This window comes from Thunnus albacares, chromosome 9, assembly GCF_914725855.1.
Source record: "Thunnus albacares chromosome 9, fThuAlb1.1, whole genome shotgun sequence".
NCBI lineage: Eukaryota > Metazoa > Chordata > Actinopteri > Scombriformes > Scombridae > Thunnus > Thunnus albacares.
In genome coordinates, this window is record NC_058114.1 from 32,600,982 (window position 1) to 32,621,860 (window position 20,879).

General features: G+C 38.4%; 1 protein-coding gene across 1 annotated transcript; it reads right to left on the reverse strand.

The window, feature by feature from the left end:
• Positions 1 to 788: 788 nt before the first annotated feature.
• LOC122989435 (desmoglein-2-like) lies at positions 789 to 16,827 on the reverse strand. The gene is made up of 14 exons (XM_044362316.1): positions 16,543 to 16,827; positions 10,893 to 11,015; positions 10,330 to 10,485; positions 9,960 to 10,101; positions 9,231 to 9,391; positions 8,080 to 8,214; positions 7,683 to 7,868; positions 6,544 to 6,869; positions 6,292 to 6,434; positions 5,620 to 5,841; positions 4,969 to 5,211; positions 3,959 to 4,089; positions 3,363 to 3,629; positions 789 to 2,978 (listed from the first exon to the last, which is right to left on the reverse strand). The coding sequence occupies exons 1-14, from the start codon at positions 16,588 to 16,590 to the stop codon at positions 1,887 to 1,889; spliced, it is 3,375 nt and encodes a 1,124-aa protein (XP_044218251.1). The 5' UTR covers positions 16,591 to 16,827; the 3' UTR covers positions 789 to 1,886.
• Between the last annotated feature and the right edge of the window lie 4,052 nt (positions 16,828 to 20,879).

Consider the following 20,879-nt stretch of genomic DNA (forward strand, 5'->3'; position numbering starts at 1 on the left):
TTGAACCCACCTGTCAGGTTAATCACAACTGTCTTACTGTACATAGAGTAGGAGGGTAAATTCTAATTTCTAGAAATTCTTAAAACATTTTACTGTAACACTCCTTTACAGATCATAGCATCATATCATACATACTGTATACGCAGTCCTGTTCAATTCTGTCTTCTGTGGAAGTTGAAATTGCCAGTTGGGTTTTGGTTGCGCTTACATTTATTTGGTGTAATTTCCCCACACAATCATTCAGTTTTCATCATATCTCACCAAATTAGGAATAAAAACACATCATCTGGGTCACCATAATTAACTTGTATAGTTTCTTGGGTCACTAAACCCCACTGTCAGATTAATCATCTTATTGTATATAGGGTATTTTTGTTTAACCTTTATTTAACCAGGTACGTTAGCTGAGCAAGCTTTTTTTGTTTTGCTTCAGAGATCCAACCAGTAACCCCTGCAGTCACAGATGTAGTTCACTCAGCATCTCACCCACTATCAGTGGTAGCTTTAGTATTAGAAACAGTTGTGGGTGTTGCAGTGGTACTGCTACTCTGTTGGGAAATCCTGTCTCAAGCACTAAAAAATACGTTATTGTGAGAATTCTTTAAAATATAATTCAACTTTTTACAACTTGAATATTACTTTCATAGGTTTGTGTCAGTATCTATAACAGCAATTTTCCTTTAGAGCTGTTTTTCAACATTTTCAACTTGCTCAGAGTGCATCCAGATAGGGTTCAGGTTGGGATGTATGATAGAATTGTCATTTAAGTTTTATAAAAACCTAAAGAGTCAAGATTTATATTTTTTCTTTTTTATTGGTGCAAAACAACAGACAACAGACAGCATATAACCATGTAAGACAGGAGACAACATAACAAGTTAGAGATAACATAAAACATAACATGAAGATATAACTTTGCTGAAGTCAGCAGAGGAGTTGCATAGTAACTATGTATAAAACATGATTCTGTGTGTACATTCTGTGCTGTGTCAGTGTAAAGAGAAGAAAGAGAGGGCAAAAGTAAAAAAAAAGAAAATTAAAAAAGTGCAAGGGAAAAAAGTAAGAGATTAAAAAAAAATGGGAAAGGGGGGGGGTCTCTCTGGAGATGGCTGCAGTGCTTGATGCTAAAGCCAAGATTGCAGCAGTAGAGACAGCAGGCAGGGTCACTAGATAGGTTAGCTGAGATAGGTTAAGAAGGTCTCACCATTGCTATTATTTTTATTTCATTTGATTGTTTATATCAATTGTCACCCTGTTTGAAATAGTGAACAGGTAGTTTGAAGGGAACCTGTTCATTTGTAATTGACAAACTTTATTTCAGAATTGCATTGTCACATTTAAAGTAGGGCTGGGTGATTAATCGAATTTTAATTTCAATTACGATTCTTTTGTCTTGTGTTATAAATCCATTGCAGCGTGTGTCGGAGCAGCCGCAAAGCGCAGTGACAGACAGACACTCTTCCTCACAGAGCAGATGTGTCTGAATTTAACAAACAGTCAAATGTTCAGCGGTAGAAACTGACTTATTTAGATATTTTCAGGCAACTTTGTTTAGATATAAGGATGCTTGGTTCCATGTAATGATCTCTCCTTTTTTTTCTTTTTTAAAAAAAAATTCAATAAATGCATGATGTTTCCAAAGTCAGTGAGTAATTATGTTAAATAACTGTGATCTCAATATTGACCAAAATAATTGTGATTATGATTTTTGTCATAATTGAACAGTCCTAATTTAAAGGGGAGAGTGCAGGAATCCTGCCTCTCTCTATTAGCTGTCTTGCATTAACTGAGTCCCCCAAGCATCCCACCACCACTTGAACAAGGCCAGAGGAACAGTCTTATTGGCTTTACTGAAAAGGCCCACTTTTATTCTGACAATCAATCATTCAGTGAATTTCTCTTGTCTCTTGTACCACCACCTTGCGGTATGTGGGGGCTGTGCTCACTGTGGTGGCAGAAGAAGCCACCACACCACTCTGAGAACCAGTGGACATGTTGTCCTGGCTATGGAGGACTCTTTTAGAGCCAAGGACATTGCTCTTCTGGGACAGACCTCCTGCCTCGTGGACCAGCTGCCCTCCACTGCTTGTTTGCCCTCCGACCACCAGCACTCTCTGAGATCCTGAAAGCCCTCCTGACTGTAGAGTGCCCCCTTGCACAAGGCGGGTTTGGCTACCCGAAAGCACTTGCATTGATCCTGCTGGGACCTTGCCCTCCATGACCATCATGGTCTGTGAGCCAGAAAGGTTGCCAGCGTGGATCAGGTTGGCACCACCACCTTGGACCCCACTCCTCTCAACCAGCACCATGCCAGGGCCCTGGCCTTGTCCACTGGACATCGCTGTCTGCCCCTGAACTACCATGCCTTGGGCGGGTCCAGTCTGGGTGCCATTAACCAGAACCATGCCCTGCAGGTTGGTAGCTGGTGCCTCAGCCAGCACCATGGTGTTTTGAACTTGTGGCTGGACTACGTAGTGCATCGGCTGTAGCATAGGGGTGGTGGTGTAGTAGACAGGCTGCTGTTGCTGTAGAAGGAGCATCTGGCCCTGATTTGCCATCCCTTGCTTCACTGTGGTCATTCCTTCTCTCGATGTGGCCGTGCTTTTCTTCACCATCTTAGCACACTCAGATGTCTCCGTGACCACAGTCTGCTCTGTTCTGGGGACAGTCGGCTGCAGCTTGGATGGGGGGGTCAGCTGTTGGGCAGTCGTCAAACTTGATACTGAGGTTTGAGTTTTGATGGAGGCACTGGGCAGAGGAGTGAGCATTTGTTTGACTTCAGTTGGGATCTTTTTGCCCCCACACACCTCTGCCAGGGTCTTGAACTTTGGCCCGAGGTCATCAAGGAACTGCAGGTCGTTGTCAGACTCCAGGAGGCTGCAGCAGCCCACTGAACCAACAGAGGATCCCTGGCCCTCAAATTCATACACCAACAGACCATCCTTCACTCCAAGGTTCTCGTTTCCATTGGATGCCTTCTGTTGAAAAAAAAAAAAACCCGAAATCATCACAAAGTTTACCTGTTTTTGATAGTGAGCATTTTAGGGCATTCATGATGCAAATCATATTTTAATTTGATGAATGTAGTAGTATTGTAGTGTAAAACAATAGTGGTACCCAAGTACATGTTCTTCAAAGCTTCCAAGTTTGTGTTCATAAGCTGTTTTTGTGTCCATTAACAAACAGCGAGTTAGTTAACTTAAAGGGCACTTTAAAATAGGTTCTAAGGAGGTAGGGGTAAACTTAACTTGTGCTTTTTCTGACATCAGATCAGATTATGATTCCTTTTTTTTTTTTTGGTGAACTGTTGCTGCATGGAAATTTCCTGTTAAGCCTTTCCAGCTGGTCATCTCATTCCTTACCTGAGTGTAGTACTGTCCCAGGAAGTGGTCTGGCAGAGACATGCCATCATAGATTCCCCCACCTCCTCCTCCTGCGTCTCTGCTCATCAACCCAGAGTAGTCACTTGTGAACCGATAGTCGCGTATTTGCTCAAAACGGTCAAAGTCAGCTCTATCGATCACGTCAATGGAAGTGTGGTGGTGTGGTGGAACTTTTATAGGTATGCCCCCCACGGGTTTCAAGGGAACCTCATCCAGCTTTATTGGCAAGTTCATTAGTGGCACTGCCTATGATAGGCCAAGAATCCAAATGTTAGAACAAAGCAATTAGTGGGCAAACACAGACATGGCAATTTTTGTGGTATTTTTGCTAGTCATCACTTCTCATTTTGCTGGACCTGTTTCCAGTCTTTATGCTAAATATATATATATATGTATATATATATATATACACACACACACACACACACACACACACACACACACACACACACACATATATATATATATATGTATGTGCATACACAGCAGCAAGCGACCGGTATATTTGCCATGATTCCAATATTTTTGTCCTTGACACTGAAGCTCATGTAAAAGGTAAATGATGTTGGTCTTACCGTGTTCTCTCCCTGGCCCTCAGTGTGGTAGTTAATGAGGTGTGATTTGGCGTCAAAAGGCATCTGAGTAAAGCCCCCTGGCAGACCCGCAGACGCCCCACATTGGCAAAAAAGCAGCAACAGAGGAATGACTGTAAAAAGAACAACAAAGTTTTAGTCCAACTTTTTGGCACAGCAGTGGTCCCCTGTGGTCCTCCAAAAAGTGCAGGTTTTTACAACACTATTTGTGGCTAGAACCACTCATAAAGCCAACAATAAAGGTAAAGCTTCTCAAAATCTTTCTGTAACAAAAAGTTTACTGTTTAGAGACTGTTATCTGAAGTTCCTAACTTAACTAGTGGTAGCGGGTTGATTATGGTGTAAGATTAGTAACTGCCATGTTAGTTGGGTCTCGTCTTAGTGATTTACTGTAGGGTAGCAGTTATTGTAGCTTTTGCATTGGTACACAGAAACTGATATGTGTAAGTTGAGTGCTAGAAATCTAGATGGTCTACCTATTAGGTGAGAGATGGTGAAGTTTAGGGATGGGTCTAGTTATGTTAAAGTCTGGGTAAGAATCTGGAAGGACAGTTAGGATCTTCAGTTATTACTAAAAATTCTGAATGGTGGTGGTGTTAAAGACATTAAAGAATGTAGAGGGAGTATTGTTTTATTCTGTGAAATTTGATGATTTGGTCACACATTTGCCTTTTACTATTTTACTACTATTCCTTTAGCTTTTAGTGTTAGCGTTGAGTCCTTAATATAATAACACATATATAATGTATTTCCATTTTCCAAGCATATCTACAATTTTTCATATATCAGTCCACCTAATACCCACTTGTTTACTCTCCACACGACACTACAAACTATTTATGGAACTGTGTTTGGTATGTAATAGTCTCCAAATGTCTTTACATTCATTAGGTAACATCCTATGTTTTTAGGATATTTATACAGTTTATATTTAAGAAACAGTCAAAACTGACAAACTGTCTTGATCATTTGACGCTTCACATCATACTTACGTAGTAACAACAGGAGGCCCAGTAGTAGGAGTCCGATGCCTGCAGGTCCTAACTCTGCTTCTTTGCTGATTTTACCATTGGCGCCTCGTTTTCCACACACCACTCCATCCTCACAGGTACAGACCTGGACCTTCACTTTTTGTGGTTCTGGACAGGCCTTTCCCTGCCCGTCCTTCACCAGAAATTCCACCTCATAGAAACCAGGCCACACGGACCCCTGGGACCTCAAGACAGCTGCAGTGTCTGCAGCAACAAGAGAAACATGAAAAGTGTAGTAGATCAATATTCTTTAATCTAAACTTAAAAATAAAGACTCATGGTTAAATCTAGCTTTTCACATTCTAGTGTGAAAAAAAGAGGTTCTGGACATTCTGGTTGTGCACTAGTCTGAAATGCATACCAGGCGTCCCAGTGAAAACAAGTTCAGTGCTAGTTTAAGGTCATAACATTTTATTTTCTTTGTATCAACTGTATCAATGTAAAAAAAAATTTTTTTACATTGACAACCACTAGCTGTTACATAAAATCAATCAAATCTGTATCAGACACCCAATTCATGTCACTATAGAGCCATTTCTAACTTGAGATCTATTTTTATATCTTTATAGGTATCTTCCATATCTTTTAAATAATTTACAGTATTTTCCTCACCATTAAGATGCTCCACATGCCATTTGCCCTCAGTGCCCTCTGGTATGATGTCAAAGTGGAAAGGAGGTCCATTAGGGAATGCATCCTCATCCTTAGCGTTGACAATAACAGCATCAACTGTTGTGCACACGGTCTGGATGTTACTGGTCAGGGTGGGGCAGTGATCATTAAAATCTTGCACTTGGATGGCTACAGTGCCGGTGGCTGTTTTAGCAGGCATGTCTGGGATGGAAAAAATAGAAATATGGACGGATCATTCAGCATTTCTCTCATTTTTACTTCCACTTTTCAGAGACAAGTTCAGGCACAAACACTTCACTCCCCCTGCTGCTACAATTATACACAACAGTTTGCCTCTGCTTGTGGTGGGGCCTAATGGTGTGTACAGATTGAACAAAGGGGGGATATTCTCCTTTCTTTATTCTTTATTGTCCTTATTTTAATTGTGTGATCGATTTGACTGTTGGACTGCAGTCTGTCTGTGCAGTCTGAGTTTATTCACAAGCAATAGCCAGTGTTCTGACTGTAGGCCTACAGATGTTAGTTCTAGCCAGCTGGAAATGTGCAACAACTCAGCATAATATTTACCTCATTTTGTGCTGCTTTTCACTAAGAAGACCACTCTGAAATGTATATCTGGAGCTGAAACAGATTTTTAGAGCAACAGTGTACCTTCTGTAATGCAGAGTATTTCAGCAAAGTATGTCCCATTGACCAGGAGTGGAGATTCTCTGTCAGGCATCTTGTTCAGTTTGATCTCAGCTGTCTCTGGGTCGATGATTAGCCAGTTGCCAGGGTCTGAACCTTTGGCATACCTACAGTGGAAATAAGCTCTATTGGTTACTATTGAGTGTAGAAAATATGGTGACATTATATTTTTAACTGTAGAGGGATTCATGTCCATGTATTTGTGTATGCACTGACCTGACATCCTCAGCTGGTTCTCCAGTATCTCCGTCTATAGCAGGGTAGTGGGCAATAACATCTTTAATGTTAATGGAGTCGCCTCCCTCTGAGATGTGAATAGCTTTGACTTTGGGGTCAAATTGCGGCCCTTCTGGCTGGTTCTTCACATTGATTTTGATTGGATAGGTTTTAAATTTGGTCCCACTTGCACCGCTGGCACCACTTGGTCCCCCTACCAAACCTATAACAGTTCCAGCATTTACTCCAGATCCATCATATGGTGGAGCCGTGTTCCTCACAACTAGTCCTAGTTCAAGGTCCTTCACATTCTCATAATCCACAGGCTGTGAAATGACACACACACAAAACATAAATTATTACTGTAGGTTTTGCTGTTTGTATGTATTTGTAATCAAAGGCTCACAATATTTAATAAATTGAGGACTGAAATGTGGATTGTGTTTTGTGTACATCCATAATGTTAAAGTAATGTGCTTGTTGAAAAATATGAAAAAAAGTTATTTGGGTTACAGTTTGTGTTGCTGGTATACTGATAAAACTTCTTGAAAGAGTACTCCACCATTTAGTATTGCACTCCAATACCACATTCACAATGGAAAGTAAGAAAAGGGATCAAAATCGATGCAGCAGAATTTGAGATATCCTCTTATTTATTCCATGTATTCCTCTTCCTGGTCAAAACATGGAGCATACATTACCCACAGTGCACCTCAACTCAATTCACTCAACTGTACAAATTCTGGTGTGTTATACTTGTGACAGGTAATGTAGCCTTATGCTAAAATGCAGTAAATTGAACCTGGGTTGTCTGAGTGAACGGTTGATTTGTATACCCATTCCCTTTAAATATACTCCTTATATTGTTGTTGGTCCAAAACATAGGGTCATGTCCTGGAAGTCCATAGTTCCTAGAAAAACGCATGCATCGCTCACAATATATCAGGGTGTGAATGTGGAAATGTACACTAAGAGCAGGATTTGGTAATTCCCTATGGTATGCTTGTACATCCTTTGATTGTAAACTTGTACTGTAGTTCTTTGTGTATGAAGCATGCTGACTGTATTCAAATGATGGGGAGGCCAACATGCACACATTTCTTCTAAACCTAAATGCAGAAACACTGCTGTGGTTGTACCTTGTCAAGCATAAGGATGCCCTCATTGGTCTTGGGGTCTGTTGTGATGCTGAAGTACCCAGCCTCGTTGCCTTTGACGATATCAAACACAGCATCCCAGTTGTCTGTATCCTTCAGGTCCAAGTCCTCTGCTTTGATTCTCATCACCTCCACACCCTCTGTGTTCTCCTCAATGCTGCCCTCATACTGTAAGGGAGTAAAATACATTATGAGATGACAGTAACAAGGTTCACTTGAGCAGAATTTGTTTTCAATTCACATTTGTTGATTAGCATTTCTTTGACTTTGATGTGTGATCTGTGACATGAGCATGTCAAAAACTCACGTAAACCCTTTCTACTTGCACCAATATGCAGTATAAAATATTGATATACATATATGTGAGAAAGAAAACTACCATCTCTTTTTCCAGAGTGGGAAGGTTGTCATTCACATCTCGGACATTAATGGTAACAGTGCCAGTTCCCGTGTTTCCCTCTGGAATGCCATTTCGGTCTTGACCTCTCACCGTCAGAATGTACTGATCTGCTTTCTGAAATTAGAAAACATTAAAAAATCAGAAAAGAAGTGTTAACTTTGAAAAGTGAACTGTTATGAGCGTTTTGTGTAGGGGTGCATCTTGGATAAGACAGCGTAACAATTGTCCTTGCCAGCAATTATAGGATTCATAGCCTCTGAACCTGTTAATGTCTGGGGGGTCCAAAGTCCCTTAGAGGTAGAGCAGGGACTCTGAACGTTATGTTACAAATTATAAGATGGCAAATGATCAAGTCACAGAATGTACAGTACCCTTATGTACTATGTAAACTAAGTGAGGAATGCATGTTTGCAGTGCTCTGCCTGACATAATACAATATTACAGGTGACAAGACATCCTATGGTATGGAGGGTATTGAACTCTCCATTTCTCATGAATGCTACATAGCCTGTAACTTTATGAGCCTGTTAACCATTAAATATTAATATCTACAATTTTTAAACCTATTTGAGTCAACAAGCCAGTGTGCAAGTAAGCATGAGCAACTGTTGTTTTAAAGTTGTGGCACATAAGGTGCATTATCTTTGCAAGCCTTTATGAATCCTTTGGAGCAAACATTGTTGTCAAAGGTACAGTGACAACTAGAGTAAATGATATGCTATGGACAAACAGCAATAGTGCTGTGTAGCAGGTTTCAGAAGTAAACATTTGATAAGGAATCCAATAGGTTCCCCCTAATAATCACTTAATTAAATTATATCCTGTTGACCCTTTTAAATGTTATTGTCAGTAGCTTGTCGACACCTTCTTCAACAATGATTTGATTGGTGACTGGATTAGCTGATATTGATGATGGAGTGCAGAATTTTACTTCTCTGGACATATACTGCATTAAATTTCATGAATATTTCAAACACTCATCACATTTCAATACACACATCCATCATCATTTTATCTGATGAAAGTTATTTTATACAAAGTCACACAGTTGCCCACAGTCTCATCTAACAATGTTAAAGGATGACATAAAGAAAACACTGGCCCTGTGTACGTGTTGGTGTAGTCCATACCTCTCTGTCCAGGTCAGGACGTTTGACATAGATGGTTCCATCCTTGGTCATGGAGAACATGTCATTAGGTGGATTCTGATCAACGATGGTATAGGCGATCTGAGAGTTTTCATTCCCTGGTTCATCAGCATCAGTTGCAATGACTTTCATAACTGAAGTCCCTGTAAAAACAGTATTAAATGAAACCGTCATCAAATGTAATACTTCATGTAGGTCCTTCTCCCTATTGTTGCTCTGAAACAATCCAGCTCCACATGAATGCAGAGAACATGGTGTAAGTTATATGCACTTTATTTTCATCTTGGAGCCTCTCAGTAAATACAGTAAACATGTATATTAACTATATACTGACGTTGTGGTTAATTTTGTCATTCTTACTGCAAGGGGAATCAATAGACAACAATAGACAAATCAGTAGTCTTCTGGACCATGGTTTAAATGTGGATAGGATGTGGAGTGGAACCACAAAACAAAACCTCACCAAGGTTGACTAAAGCCAACCCTGTAATCTAACTTGATCAAACTCTTATAAACAAGTAAGAACAAGCTTCCTATGTGATTGTAACCCATAAACTGCTTAGTAGAAAGACATAACAAAAGAATATAATCTTGCAGATACAGAACCACAGTGTTTTGTTTTATTTATAATGAAGCCACTTAGGGTTACTTTGCTGTCACATATCAGGATAGACCTTTGTTAGAATTGTACAAAAATGCAGAAACACTAACCTACAGGGCTGAGCTCATCCACCTCCCCAGGGTTGATGACACCAAACACTGGAGAGTTGTCATTCTCATCCACAACCTTGATCCGTATGTCAATTCTTTTCTCTGCCTCCCTGCCATCGCTGAACTTAGCAACACCTGACAGCTGGAACAACAGAAGATAAAAATCCAAATATTATCTTTATCATCTGTCTTAGCAGGGTTCATTCCCTTTCAGAGTGACTTTTAAAATATATCATATACATTTACAGACATAAACAGTCTGTGACATTATGATGCCAAATATCTCTCTAATAAAAATACCAAAAAGGCAGCTTTTACTGAATCTTCTTAAAACAACAAAATAGAATAGAATGTGTTATGCATCACTCACATTGTACGTATCGATGAGCTCCCTGTCAAGCACTTTGGTCACACGAATCAATCCGGTTTTAGGATCGACTACAAACACATGGAAGGGATTCTCTGATGCACCAATGCCTTCCAGGGAGTAGATAATATTTCTGTTACTTTCAAAATCTGATCGAATCTGAAACACAGAGCAGAAGAAAATGTTGCAGTGGCCCCCTCTTGTGACTGATGGTGGTTATTTTTTTACTTATGGCAGATTTGGTCCTCCAAATGTTAGTAACACACAGTACTGAAGCCTAGTGGAACTGATGTTTGTGGTTTCTTCTATTGTGGACATGTGACTTGATGTGTATGTGGGGTGGAGTGTTGTTTGCTCTCTTGTTCTGCAATCTGCATTAGTATCTATTGGAGTAGCTGCGTCTTTGACCAAATTCTTTTCATGTTTTTTGTTTGTTTCTTGTCTAATAAAGTTTGTTGTTTTTAATAAGTGTGTGTTTGGGCTGTTGCTCAGCAGAGCTTTTGCCCACAGTTTATGCTCCAGAGTTAGTGGGTAGAATTAAAGTGAATTAGAGCTCATTGACTCACCTTGGCAATATAATCCTCTTTAGTGTAGTCTTCATTTTCATTCAGACGCTTTGGTGGGATAATCCACTCTCTTATTTTTCTTACCAGATTGTCCCCAGAGTTGGCCTTCACCACAGCTACAGCCTGGAGTTACAGTACAATAGATGTGATTACTTCACAGTAAATCATTACTTGTCAGGTTAATCTAAGCTCCAACCATGTAAAGTCAACTGCATATCACTTTAGGTTGGCATTTCTATAAATTCTAACATAGTATACAATTGTACTTGAAAGTACAAAAAATGTCATTTCAATTTCTGTGGTATGATTTACATTTTGTCTTTTCTTTTGAAAAGTTTTTTCTCATTTAACATTATGGTTTTCACTGTCATAAACTAAATATCCACATGAGTGAGAGGAAGCATTAACACATTTGTAATAACAAGCAAGGTTGAGCTTCAGTCTATGTAGCACATGTTGTGCCACAAGAATCAATTTGAGGACATTTATTATTCCTTATTTATATTTGTGATTTTTAATCAAATCATAAATCTTAATTTTGTAAATCTTTTGTGATTTTCTTGGCTGCAGACTTCCACACTCTAATACAAATATTAGTAAAGAAATGGTGAGAGTTGCAAGATGGTTTCAACTTATTAAATCTTTGAATATTGAATCTTAAGCTTTCATTAAATATGAAAATTTCATAATATTTATAGCAGAGAGCAGTAATATGTCAAGGGTTATGCTTGTGCAAGTGTCAGTAAGCGGAGAGGAACTATCACAAGTTTCTCACATGTTTTTTAGTCGTACTTGTTGATGAGAGATTGAACTTGAAAAAAACGCATTCCTTTTTTTTCAATAGATCTAACATAAGAGTGAAGTACATGGGAATCACTTGCAATCTACAAAGTTTGATCAACATGTCTTGTTTATTGTTATAAAAATTATGATTGCACTGTGTATGTATGTTACTATTTTACATAGATCATGATGAATTGCTCCTGTTTTGTACTGCAACTCTGCAACATCAGCAGACTCATCAGCTAAGTTTAAAGGAAGTTCAGCATTATAATTGTAAAGAGGAAGATGTAGAAATTAAAATTCGTTGGAGACAGGGTGGGACATGTCATCTGGGGGTCAGTTGGGCAAGATGGCTCCAGACTGGGCCGTAAAGTATAACCCTGCCCCCGCCTGTAAAACAACTATCTTTTTTTTTTTTTTTTTTTTTTACTGCAATGTAGGGTTCAGGTCATGATATCGTCTGTATTTTAAACATAAAAATAAAACAAATATTTAAAATAAAATAAAAACTTTACTGGTCCATAGTTCTCTTTGTTTGACACGTCAGGGATATTTGGTACAATTAATATATTAGGCGGGAAATTCAAATCAATACAGCTCAGTGACAGCATCGGCACCGCTGTCAGAGACACTTAGAAAATGAAACGAAAATATCAAAGCGGTGCCCAAATACGGCATAACAAAGAAAAATCTGCGGAATTTTCTGCCAAACTTAGGAAAATCACTACTATATTTGGAACGGTAAATCCTGTTAGACGTGAAGAAGGATGCAGTATGTTAACAGGTGGGTTCCTGCATAGTTGACAGTGTTTAGCTACTATAGAGTTATCGACCATTTTGGCAAGATGAACAGTTATTAAACAGCCTTATTGTGTGAAGTTAGTTAGCCTGTATGTTATGCTGAGTTTTTTTTCAGAATAATATAATGTTATAAGGCTTTCATATAGCCTAACCTATGGGGAATTTGTCTTTAGGCACAAAAAAGGCTATAGCCCACATACAGAGAAAAATATAGCTACTGCCACACTAGTGTCATAAATACAGGATAGGCTATTTCATAAATAAAAACACAAGTTATAATAAAAATGTTATCGGAATGTTAAAAATTCAGCTTCAGCACCAGGACAGGGAGAGCACAGGAGGGCGTCCATCAAATGTGCAGGACCATGGACCAGGTCCTGTATCTTTACAGATGCAGGGTCAGCACCTTTACTCGCTCAGCTATGTTAATTTGTGCCTCAACCCCCCCCTCATGTACCACAGAAAGCTTTTTCAGACATAAATTATGACCTTAATATTCATGTTCCTGTCTCTTTCCATCCCATTGTCTTTAAGTAACTTCTTCAAATTAAAATTCATTCTTATAACACTTGGTTACCCATCTTTACCTTCCTTTTGGTAAAAGCGAACATGGCCAGTATTCCCTGAAATATCTAAGTGCACAGGTATGGAATGCCAGCCTACTTATTATTAAGACCTACCTATGATATGATTTTCTTAAAAGAAACTGTCATTACATTTGATCCTTGATGCATAATTAATCTTGATAATAGTTTTTGAATTGCTTTTTTATTTGACTATTGTCAGCTAAGTAGTCCTGTATTACTGTTTATTTTATGTGTCCCTCCTTGATCTTTGCTTTATGTTGTTATGGTATTTTGTCGAAATCAATGTAAAAAATTACAGGTAGCATTTAAAATGACATATACACATTTAACAACTTTGATACCTCACAATGTGCACAATGTCTGGATTCAACTGTATACTATGTACAAATTATATGGATATGGATAAGGATGGAAAAGCCATGTGAAAAGGGCTCTTTGGACTGGTTGTAAGACCCTCCTTAGTTTAAATGAAAGATTCAAGATTCTCAACTCATAAAGCTGTTTTCAGTTATTTTGAATAGAGCTATACCTAGTTTGAAGTTGGTGGAACTGTGGTCATGAAATGTCATATATTCAAAAGCCCTAACAAGAATAAAACAAACAGGATAATCAAGGAGGTGCCAGTGGAGCACAGTCTGTATATGCCCAGACAGTCCTGAGAAGAGGTCTGACATTTTTGCACCCCATTCATGAACTGTACATTAAGAGATGACAGAGATGTCATTCTCCTCCTGCTGTAAATAGATCTGGCCTCCTGCAGCTCATGGAGAGTTCAGTCTGGCTGAAATTTGACCTGCCAGTTTGAAAGAGGGTGAGGCTAACCTCTTGATCACTAGGTACTGGTTGTTGCTTTTTCTTGTGTGCATTGCTACATAGTGAACGAACACATGTGTACCCACACTATGATGAAATAGTTTAAGTAGTGCTGTAAGCATGAGCTATTAGAGCTAGCTTGGCTAGCCAAAGATTGTGTTCTACAGTTGAAAATGACACTTTTATCAAACACTTGGCTGTCTTTGATCCATGCACCAGCCCTCTCAATCTGCTGTTAGTATTCTTTATAAGCAATGACTTTTACTATCAAAACCTTCTGCAGCAGAGGTCAATCCCAAGAATGGCTACATATCAAATATTTACAAGTTGCTCACGCATTACTGCATTATTACCTGTAAATTAAACCACATACCAAAACCTTGTGTATGCTTTACAGCTCCTTTTTATTGAGCTGTATTAATTTGTCTAGTGTTCATATTGAATTTTAATTGACCTACCAAAGATGGTGGCCTTGAAACCATTTTGGCTTCAGTTTGTTGACACTCTTGCCATTCCTGTGCTAAGGGGAAGCATACTTGTGGCTGATATAAGTGTTGCACCTTAACGTAGACATATAAAAATATAGTGAAGGTTGTGTGGAAAGACATGTTATAATTTCAGTCAAGTTGAACTTTATAAGTCTCCATGACCTTGAGACTTAAAGTACTGTGAATGACTCTGTTAAAGCATCTATCTGCCAGGTACTGTGTACTTTAGCTGCCTGTGTTCAGAGCAGAGGCTGACTCATCCCACCTGTCCAATGAGTTTTAACGAGCCTGATCTATTCATTCTTGGCATATGCATGACAGGATGATAGAAGAGATTTTGAGCTTCCTAAGAAAGGAGTGGCCTCACATTTGTGAGAAGTAAGGATAAAGTCTTACTCACCAAGGACAGTATGTATGGACTGTCTGAGCACAAAGACTGATCTATTTGTATTGAATATTTTTTATTTATTTATTTATCTATGTATTAGTTTATTTGTCAGAGATGATGAAAAAACATTGTTACAGGTTACAATAATGTGATATAGATGTGTTGCATATAGGATTTCTAGACAAGGCTTTTCTACTTAAAAATGGTCATAACATATCATCATTACCAAAAGTACATTAGTTAAATTAAGCACATAATAAATAGTGACATTCTCATACATGTGATATGATCATACAAAAATGACAATATTTACATCACGTAACAATCAATTTACATGTGTTGTGTAAGTATATGTGGGCATGTGCCTGTGTTCCCAAATTCATGGAAATATGTGCATATTCATATATATATTTTCAAGTCATTATCTGTAAGATCATTTCTATCCTTTCCCTCACTCGGATAATTATTTAGTAATAAATTATTTCATGTTGTTCTAAATGTGAAAATCCAAAACTAAATCAAAGGACATGAAACTACTGTGATTTGTTTGTTCTGGTTTAAAAGCATCCACAGAATTCTCAATGAAATTAATTATGAATTGTACAAGATATTTCTTTTCAAAATCTAGATGAAACATTCTTGCAAAAGAACAAATAATAACAGAGATGGATGTATGATGAATTTAGGATCTATTTATGATCTATAGAGTCAGCATTTTGTGCTTGAAGCTTGTTCCTAATACAAGTAAAGTTTCCTTTAAAGTTTTTAATTATTTCTGCCAAGTAATATATTACTGGTGCTCCTCGCATAACCTTTTTTTCAAGGTATTAAGTTACTGATTTCTTTTTTTTAATGATTTTAAGAGGTTTTAGACATTGTAAGAGATCACAACATATAATCAACTTTTATAATGCACTTTTATGATCCATTATAAATACACAGGCCGTTTAATAATTCGAATAACAACGCTGTTTAATACAAAGCAAATGTAAACAAGCATAAAGAAAAGCATAAAGAAGCTGTGTAGCCTACAGTATATTAGAAGAGGAATTAAATTATGTGAAATTATATTCCATCTGTCACGTAAAAATGGTCACATAAAACAAAACTTTAATAATCATAATAAGGATTTTTACGAAGTACACTAACTCATATAAACAACAAAAAAAATAAGATAAAAATTTGTTGGATGAGAAATGAAATGTCATGTCTCTCTAACTAAAGACAGCTCATCACACATCAGTGTTGCCATGACAGTCAGATATTTGTTAGAGTCAACATGAATGAGATCGTTATAACTTGCGGCGGTAAACAATGTCATGTATGAAGAATATGTTTTGGACAGTAGCTGGTCTATTGAATCTTTTACTTCTGATTCTGAAATGTTTGGCTGTAGAAACATACCGCAGCCTCTGCTAGCAGGTGGATGAGCGGGCCGCCCTCTGTGCTCTAAGCAAGTGTCTATGTTTTATATGCCTATTTCGAACCATAAACACTATTTAAAAACAGTATAACAGTCATTCATAGCAGTTTGGTAGCCTATCAATACTGGGTGGCTGACTAAATATTATTACTTTAATATTCAGATTCCGTCAGTGGAAAAAGTCAAGTCAATTTTATATAGCCTAGCGATAACAGAAGTTATCTCAGGGCACTTTTCACATAGAGCAAGTCTACACTGTACTCTTTAATTTACAGAGACCCAACATTCCTCCATCAGCAAGCACTTGGCAAGGAAAAACAAGGAAAAACAACTGTTACAAGAAACAGGAACCTGTTTCCGTACTCACCGCACACAGCAGCAACGACACAAACACGGGTGAAGAAACCCGAATCATGACTGAAAAAAAGTCCCGGTATCCGTATCAAGTAAACCAATAGAGTCCCAATGAAGCCAAGAAGAGTTCCTGACTGATTCTGAGCTGATGGAGCTCAGGAAGAGACTTTAAAAAGAGGAGTGCCTCCTCACACACACTCACACAACCTCCGGGCAGAGACCAGAGAGGGGGGAGTAATTACTGCGAGCTTTCATCTACCACTATGACCTATGTATGAGAGTATATCCCTGAGAAACAAGAACCGACGTCACGATTGATTAGTTTAGTCTAGTTAGCTACATAGGTATAACATGTTTTAGATATATCATAAAGGACTTGTGCCAGGACATTTTTGTCGTCTTACTATGAATTATATGAGATATAATGAGGTCTCACAGCGGACATTTTGACTGAAAGAAGCCTGTAACACATAACACTAACAACAATTATAATGGCTTCTTCACTTAATCCCGGTGGCTACATGCCAGTTAGTCAGACCGCAGCCTACAAATACGTTACCTGAGGCCCGCTCCCTGAATGAATCCATATACTGGTAATTAGTTGTACCTGATTAATAGGCCTACATAAACTTCCACTAAGTCAGAGGTGGCTCTGTCTACTGAGCTATTTAATGGGTGTATCTTTTAACATCTTCTTCATCTCTTATTCTCCTTTCATCCAGTCTCTGTTTTATTGCGGTGTACTGATACACCCTTTACACATCATAGCAATTTCTGCTCTCTCGTGTTATGCTACTGTATGTCTGTTAAGTGCACATTATTGAGTGCGAACCCTTTTAACCCTCCTTTTGTTTTCAAGTTCCTGGTGCAAAGCATTGGGTATGTGCAAAATCTCCTGTCATTATACAGGACCAGATGTAGAGATGAGTTTCTACCAAACAGTATCAAGCCAGTAGCCTATGTGCCAGACATTGCTCAAGTTGTTTAAAAGCAGAAAACAATGGATTAATCACTGGACTGGTCAAGGCCACCATCTGTTTCTCTTGTTGTGGAGTGAGTCATCAACCAGACATAATAAAGGTGGAAGTTCTTGTTGGTGTGGTTGTTGCTGTTTTTGTGGTACAGTATTTACTTAACAGTGAAGTAGGAAACATTCTGGTGTTCAGCGGTTAAACATTTTAAGCAAAAAATATCTGGAGAAGGAAGAGGTGTTATTTCAAGAGTATTTTAACAAGGTACTTGTTCTGTGGGCAAAATCCAGCCCTCCAGCAAAAGATTTGGGCACCTGATGAAAGCTGATATTTCCTCACATGAGGAGAGGCATTAAAACCACGGTTGCACCTTGCTAACAGAATAGTGCATGCTGCAGAAATTAAGTCTAATAAACCTACCAGAAATGACATTTCAATTTGTGAATACTGCTTTAATTCCACAATTTTAGCCTGTTGGACCATGACAGATTTGTTCTTCAAAACACAGTCTAGCAGAAATGGTGTGTTGATGCAATTTTTCTCTAAGGCAACAATCCTTGTGGCTTGAGAATGTTCCAACAGGCCAACCACATTAGAGAGTCCTGCTGGGATGGTCTTCAGGGTCCCCACTGAGTTAGCAGTGTCTGCTCTGGTCTTATATCAGAGTGGGATTTTCATCATCCACTACTTGTCCACCACTGATCTTGTATGTTGTAAGTGGTGTAGAGAGTTAAAACTGAGGTACTGTGTGTGTGAGTGGGTTTCCTGTGGTTTCTATGCTCAATCTTTACATGAATGCAGGTAATGCAGAAACACTAGCCTATCCTCCTTTTCCTGCTCACAGATGAATCTGATGTGTGGGTTTATATTGTTGATTTGTTGGGTGAAGCTGCTGATGTCAGAGATGTGCAGTATTGTGTCCATGAACCTTTACCAGGTTGGAAACATGAGAGGCTAAAAAGGCAGAGAGACAGAAATGTCTTATAATGTCATCACAAGCAGAAGCTTCTTAGCCTCGTCTTTGAGTAAGTTGTATGTGGTGCCCAGTAAAGTATTAGCCTGCTTTGTTACACTTTGCAGTAATGTGATTACTTTTTTCAGTAGTTTGAGGGATTACAATTTGAAATTCAGTAATTACATTACAGTTACTAATCCTAGTAAAGCTCTGTTACTTTGACAGTTTGCAGGTGGACCTGTTTGCTGTCTTACCAGTAGTTTACAGGAGGGTTGATATCAGTTTGGTTTCTGTGTTCAGTGGACAGACTGGTCCACTACATGCTAGCTTGGTGCAGGGGCTGGATGTGTGGGGACGCAGTTAGACGCTACCAAAAGAGGAGAATTGTGACTCCAGGTAACTCCAAAGTTGTCTTATTTACATGTTGTGTCTACTTTGCTGGGTTGCTAACGTTAGCCATAAATAAGGCTACATTCAGGAGTCATGGGTTTAATCAGACTTGGAGGGTGTGTGAACAATGCAGCATCACTGAGGGGATGGGACTTCATGCAGTAACTTGCACAGCACTGGTGGTACCATGCCAAAATCTGTCCTAGATCTCCAGATAGTCCAGATAGTCTCTTTTTTTCCTCCTTTGTCAAAATATCTGCCATGAAAAATGGTCTGTAGGAACACTGACAACAATCTTTTGCTAGATGTATTTTTCTCCTCCTTGTCCTCGGTATATTGAGGGTTCTGTCATTCTCAAAGATATGACAAGTTGATACTATCTAACTGTTATCATCAGCACAAAAACACACCCCTCTTGTTTGTTTGGTTGCTATATCAACCATTCAGGTGTTAGATGTTAAATAGCTCATATGAAATATATATATATATATCGGAAAAAAGTTAGTTTCCATGACCATATGTAACGTTTTGGTTTCGAATCAGATTGATTACCATTATATGTAGATTGAAGGTGATATAATATGGTGCCAATGGGAATCGAAAAGGAAAGAAATTCTGTGTATTATTAAGAAATGGTTTTTGCTTGGCAACAAATTAAACTAGTCTAAGGGATGTATATGTGTGCAAGCAAGTTGTGTGGCAGTGATTGATATCCAAAGGCAGGTATTAACAGGGCATGATGTTTTTCCAGTTACAGGTGTGTCTTTGTGAGTCATGGAGCTTGTAAATTAAAATGTTTGTAATGCCAGAGACTGTCTAAGGACTGTTGGTGCCATTCCCCTTTGCTCCATCAGATTCCTGGCAGTGTGTGATGCACACAGAGCAAAAACACCTCCAAAGAATTTTTATCTCGGTTGTGCAATTTATCAAATGTTGGAAACTGACAGACTTTTTGAGGTTCTCCATGATTTGTCTTTTTGACAACAGCTTCTTATCTGTAGTTCAACAATAATGTGAGGTACATAAAAGTATCCAAAAACAAGCCAACTAATGCAAAAACTACTGTTCTTAGTTTACATACAAGTTGGGAAAAAGAGGAAAAGTGCACAGAAATGAAAGGGAAGAGAAAGAGAGATATTATCAGTGCTCTAAGCACAACAATAATATCAGACAATGTTTGAACTGATGTCAACTGAAACCAGGTAACTCAAACATTAGTACATTTATCCAACAGGGACAAAAAAACCACAACATTTCCATTCTCTGTGAACATGTATAAATCTGCTAACAGCAGCTGAGACAAAGATGAGACATTATAATGAAAACCAATGGAGAAAGCAAGCATGCACTTTTTTATCAGTGTCCTTGTTGATCTGTGTCACAATACATACATTATGAGTTGACCTGTGATTCTTGGGCAATCAATCTGAACCCATACTGTACTTTTATTCAGTACATATTAATGGAATGCTTGAACTAAATCCAATGATTGATGATGATCAAGGCTTATTACAACTTTGGTCTTTTTTGTGGCTGATAACATTGTATTCTATTTTTGTAGTTTTGGCCATAGTTTATGAAAACCAGTTATAAACTGTAACAGTTGGTTGATAACATTTTACTGGCCAAGATAATCACTGAGACTTAAGAACACAGCAACATAACTACAACAACTAACATCTAACAGCACAAAGACAGACTGTAAAAAAGCCAATAGTTTATTTAGATTATCCAAACCACTCTATTTGGAGATAGTGTGAACCACAGTGCCATTGTGTGCACATACAGTATGTACAGTAGGTCAAAGCTGAAGTAGGAAGTGTCTGTAGACTGTGATGGCTGTTTACAACGGGTGATAATTTTACCGTTCACCTTTCTTTTCTCTACCAAGTAAGTTTGTCCCATCTGATGTTGCTCAGTAATTAAAGACCTAATGAAGTTCTTTATGGGGGCAGTCATATTGGATGTGTTTTTGGAAGTTGTGCTCTGATGCCTCAAGTTGAAAAATGTACAACTCTCTAAAGAAAAAAGTGC

Excerpts from the sequence above, each read along its gene's own strand:
- LOC122989435 (XM_044362316.1), bottom strand. The coding sequence starts at position 16,590 with ATGATTCGGGTTTCTTCACCCGTGTTTGTGTCGTTGCTGCTGTGTGCG. Across the intron at positions 11,016-16,542 it reads TGTCGTTGCTGCTGTGTGCG|GCTGTAGCTGTGGTGAAGGC; the intron begins GTGAGTACGGAA and ends CTGTAACTCCAG. Across the intron at positions 10,102-10,329 it reads AGCTCATCGATACGTACAAT|CTGTCAGGTGTTGCTAAGTT; the intron begins GTGAGTGATGCA and ends CTGTTGTTCCAG.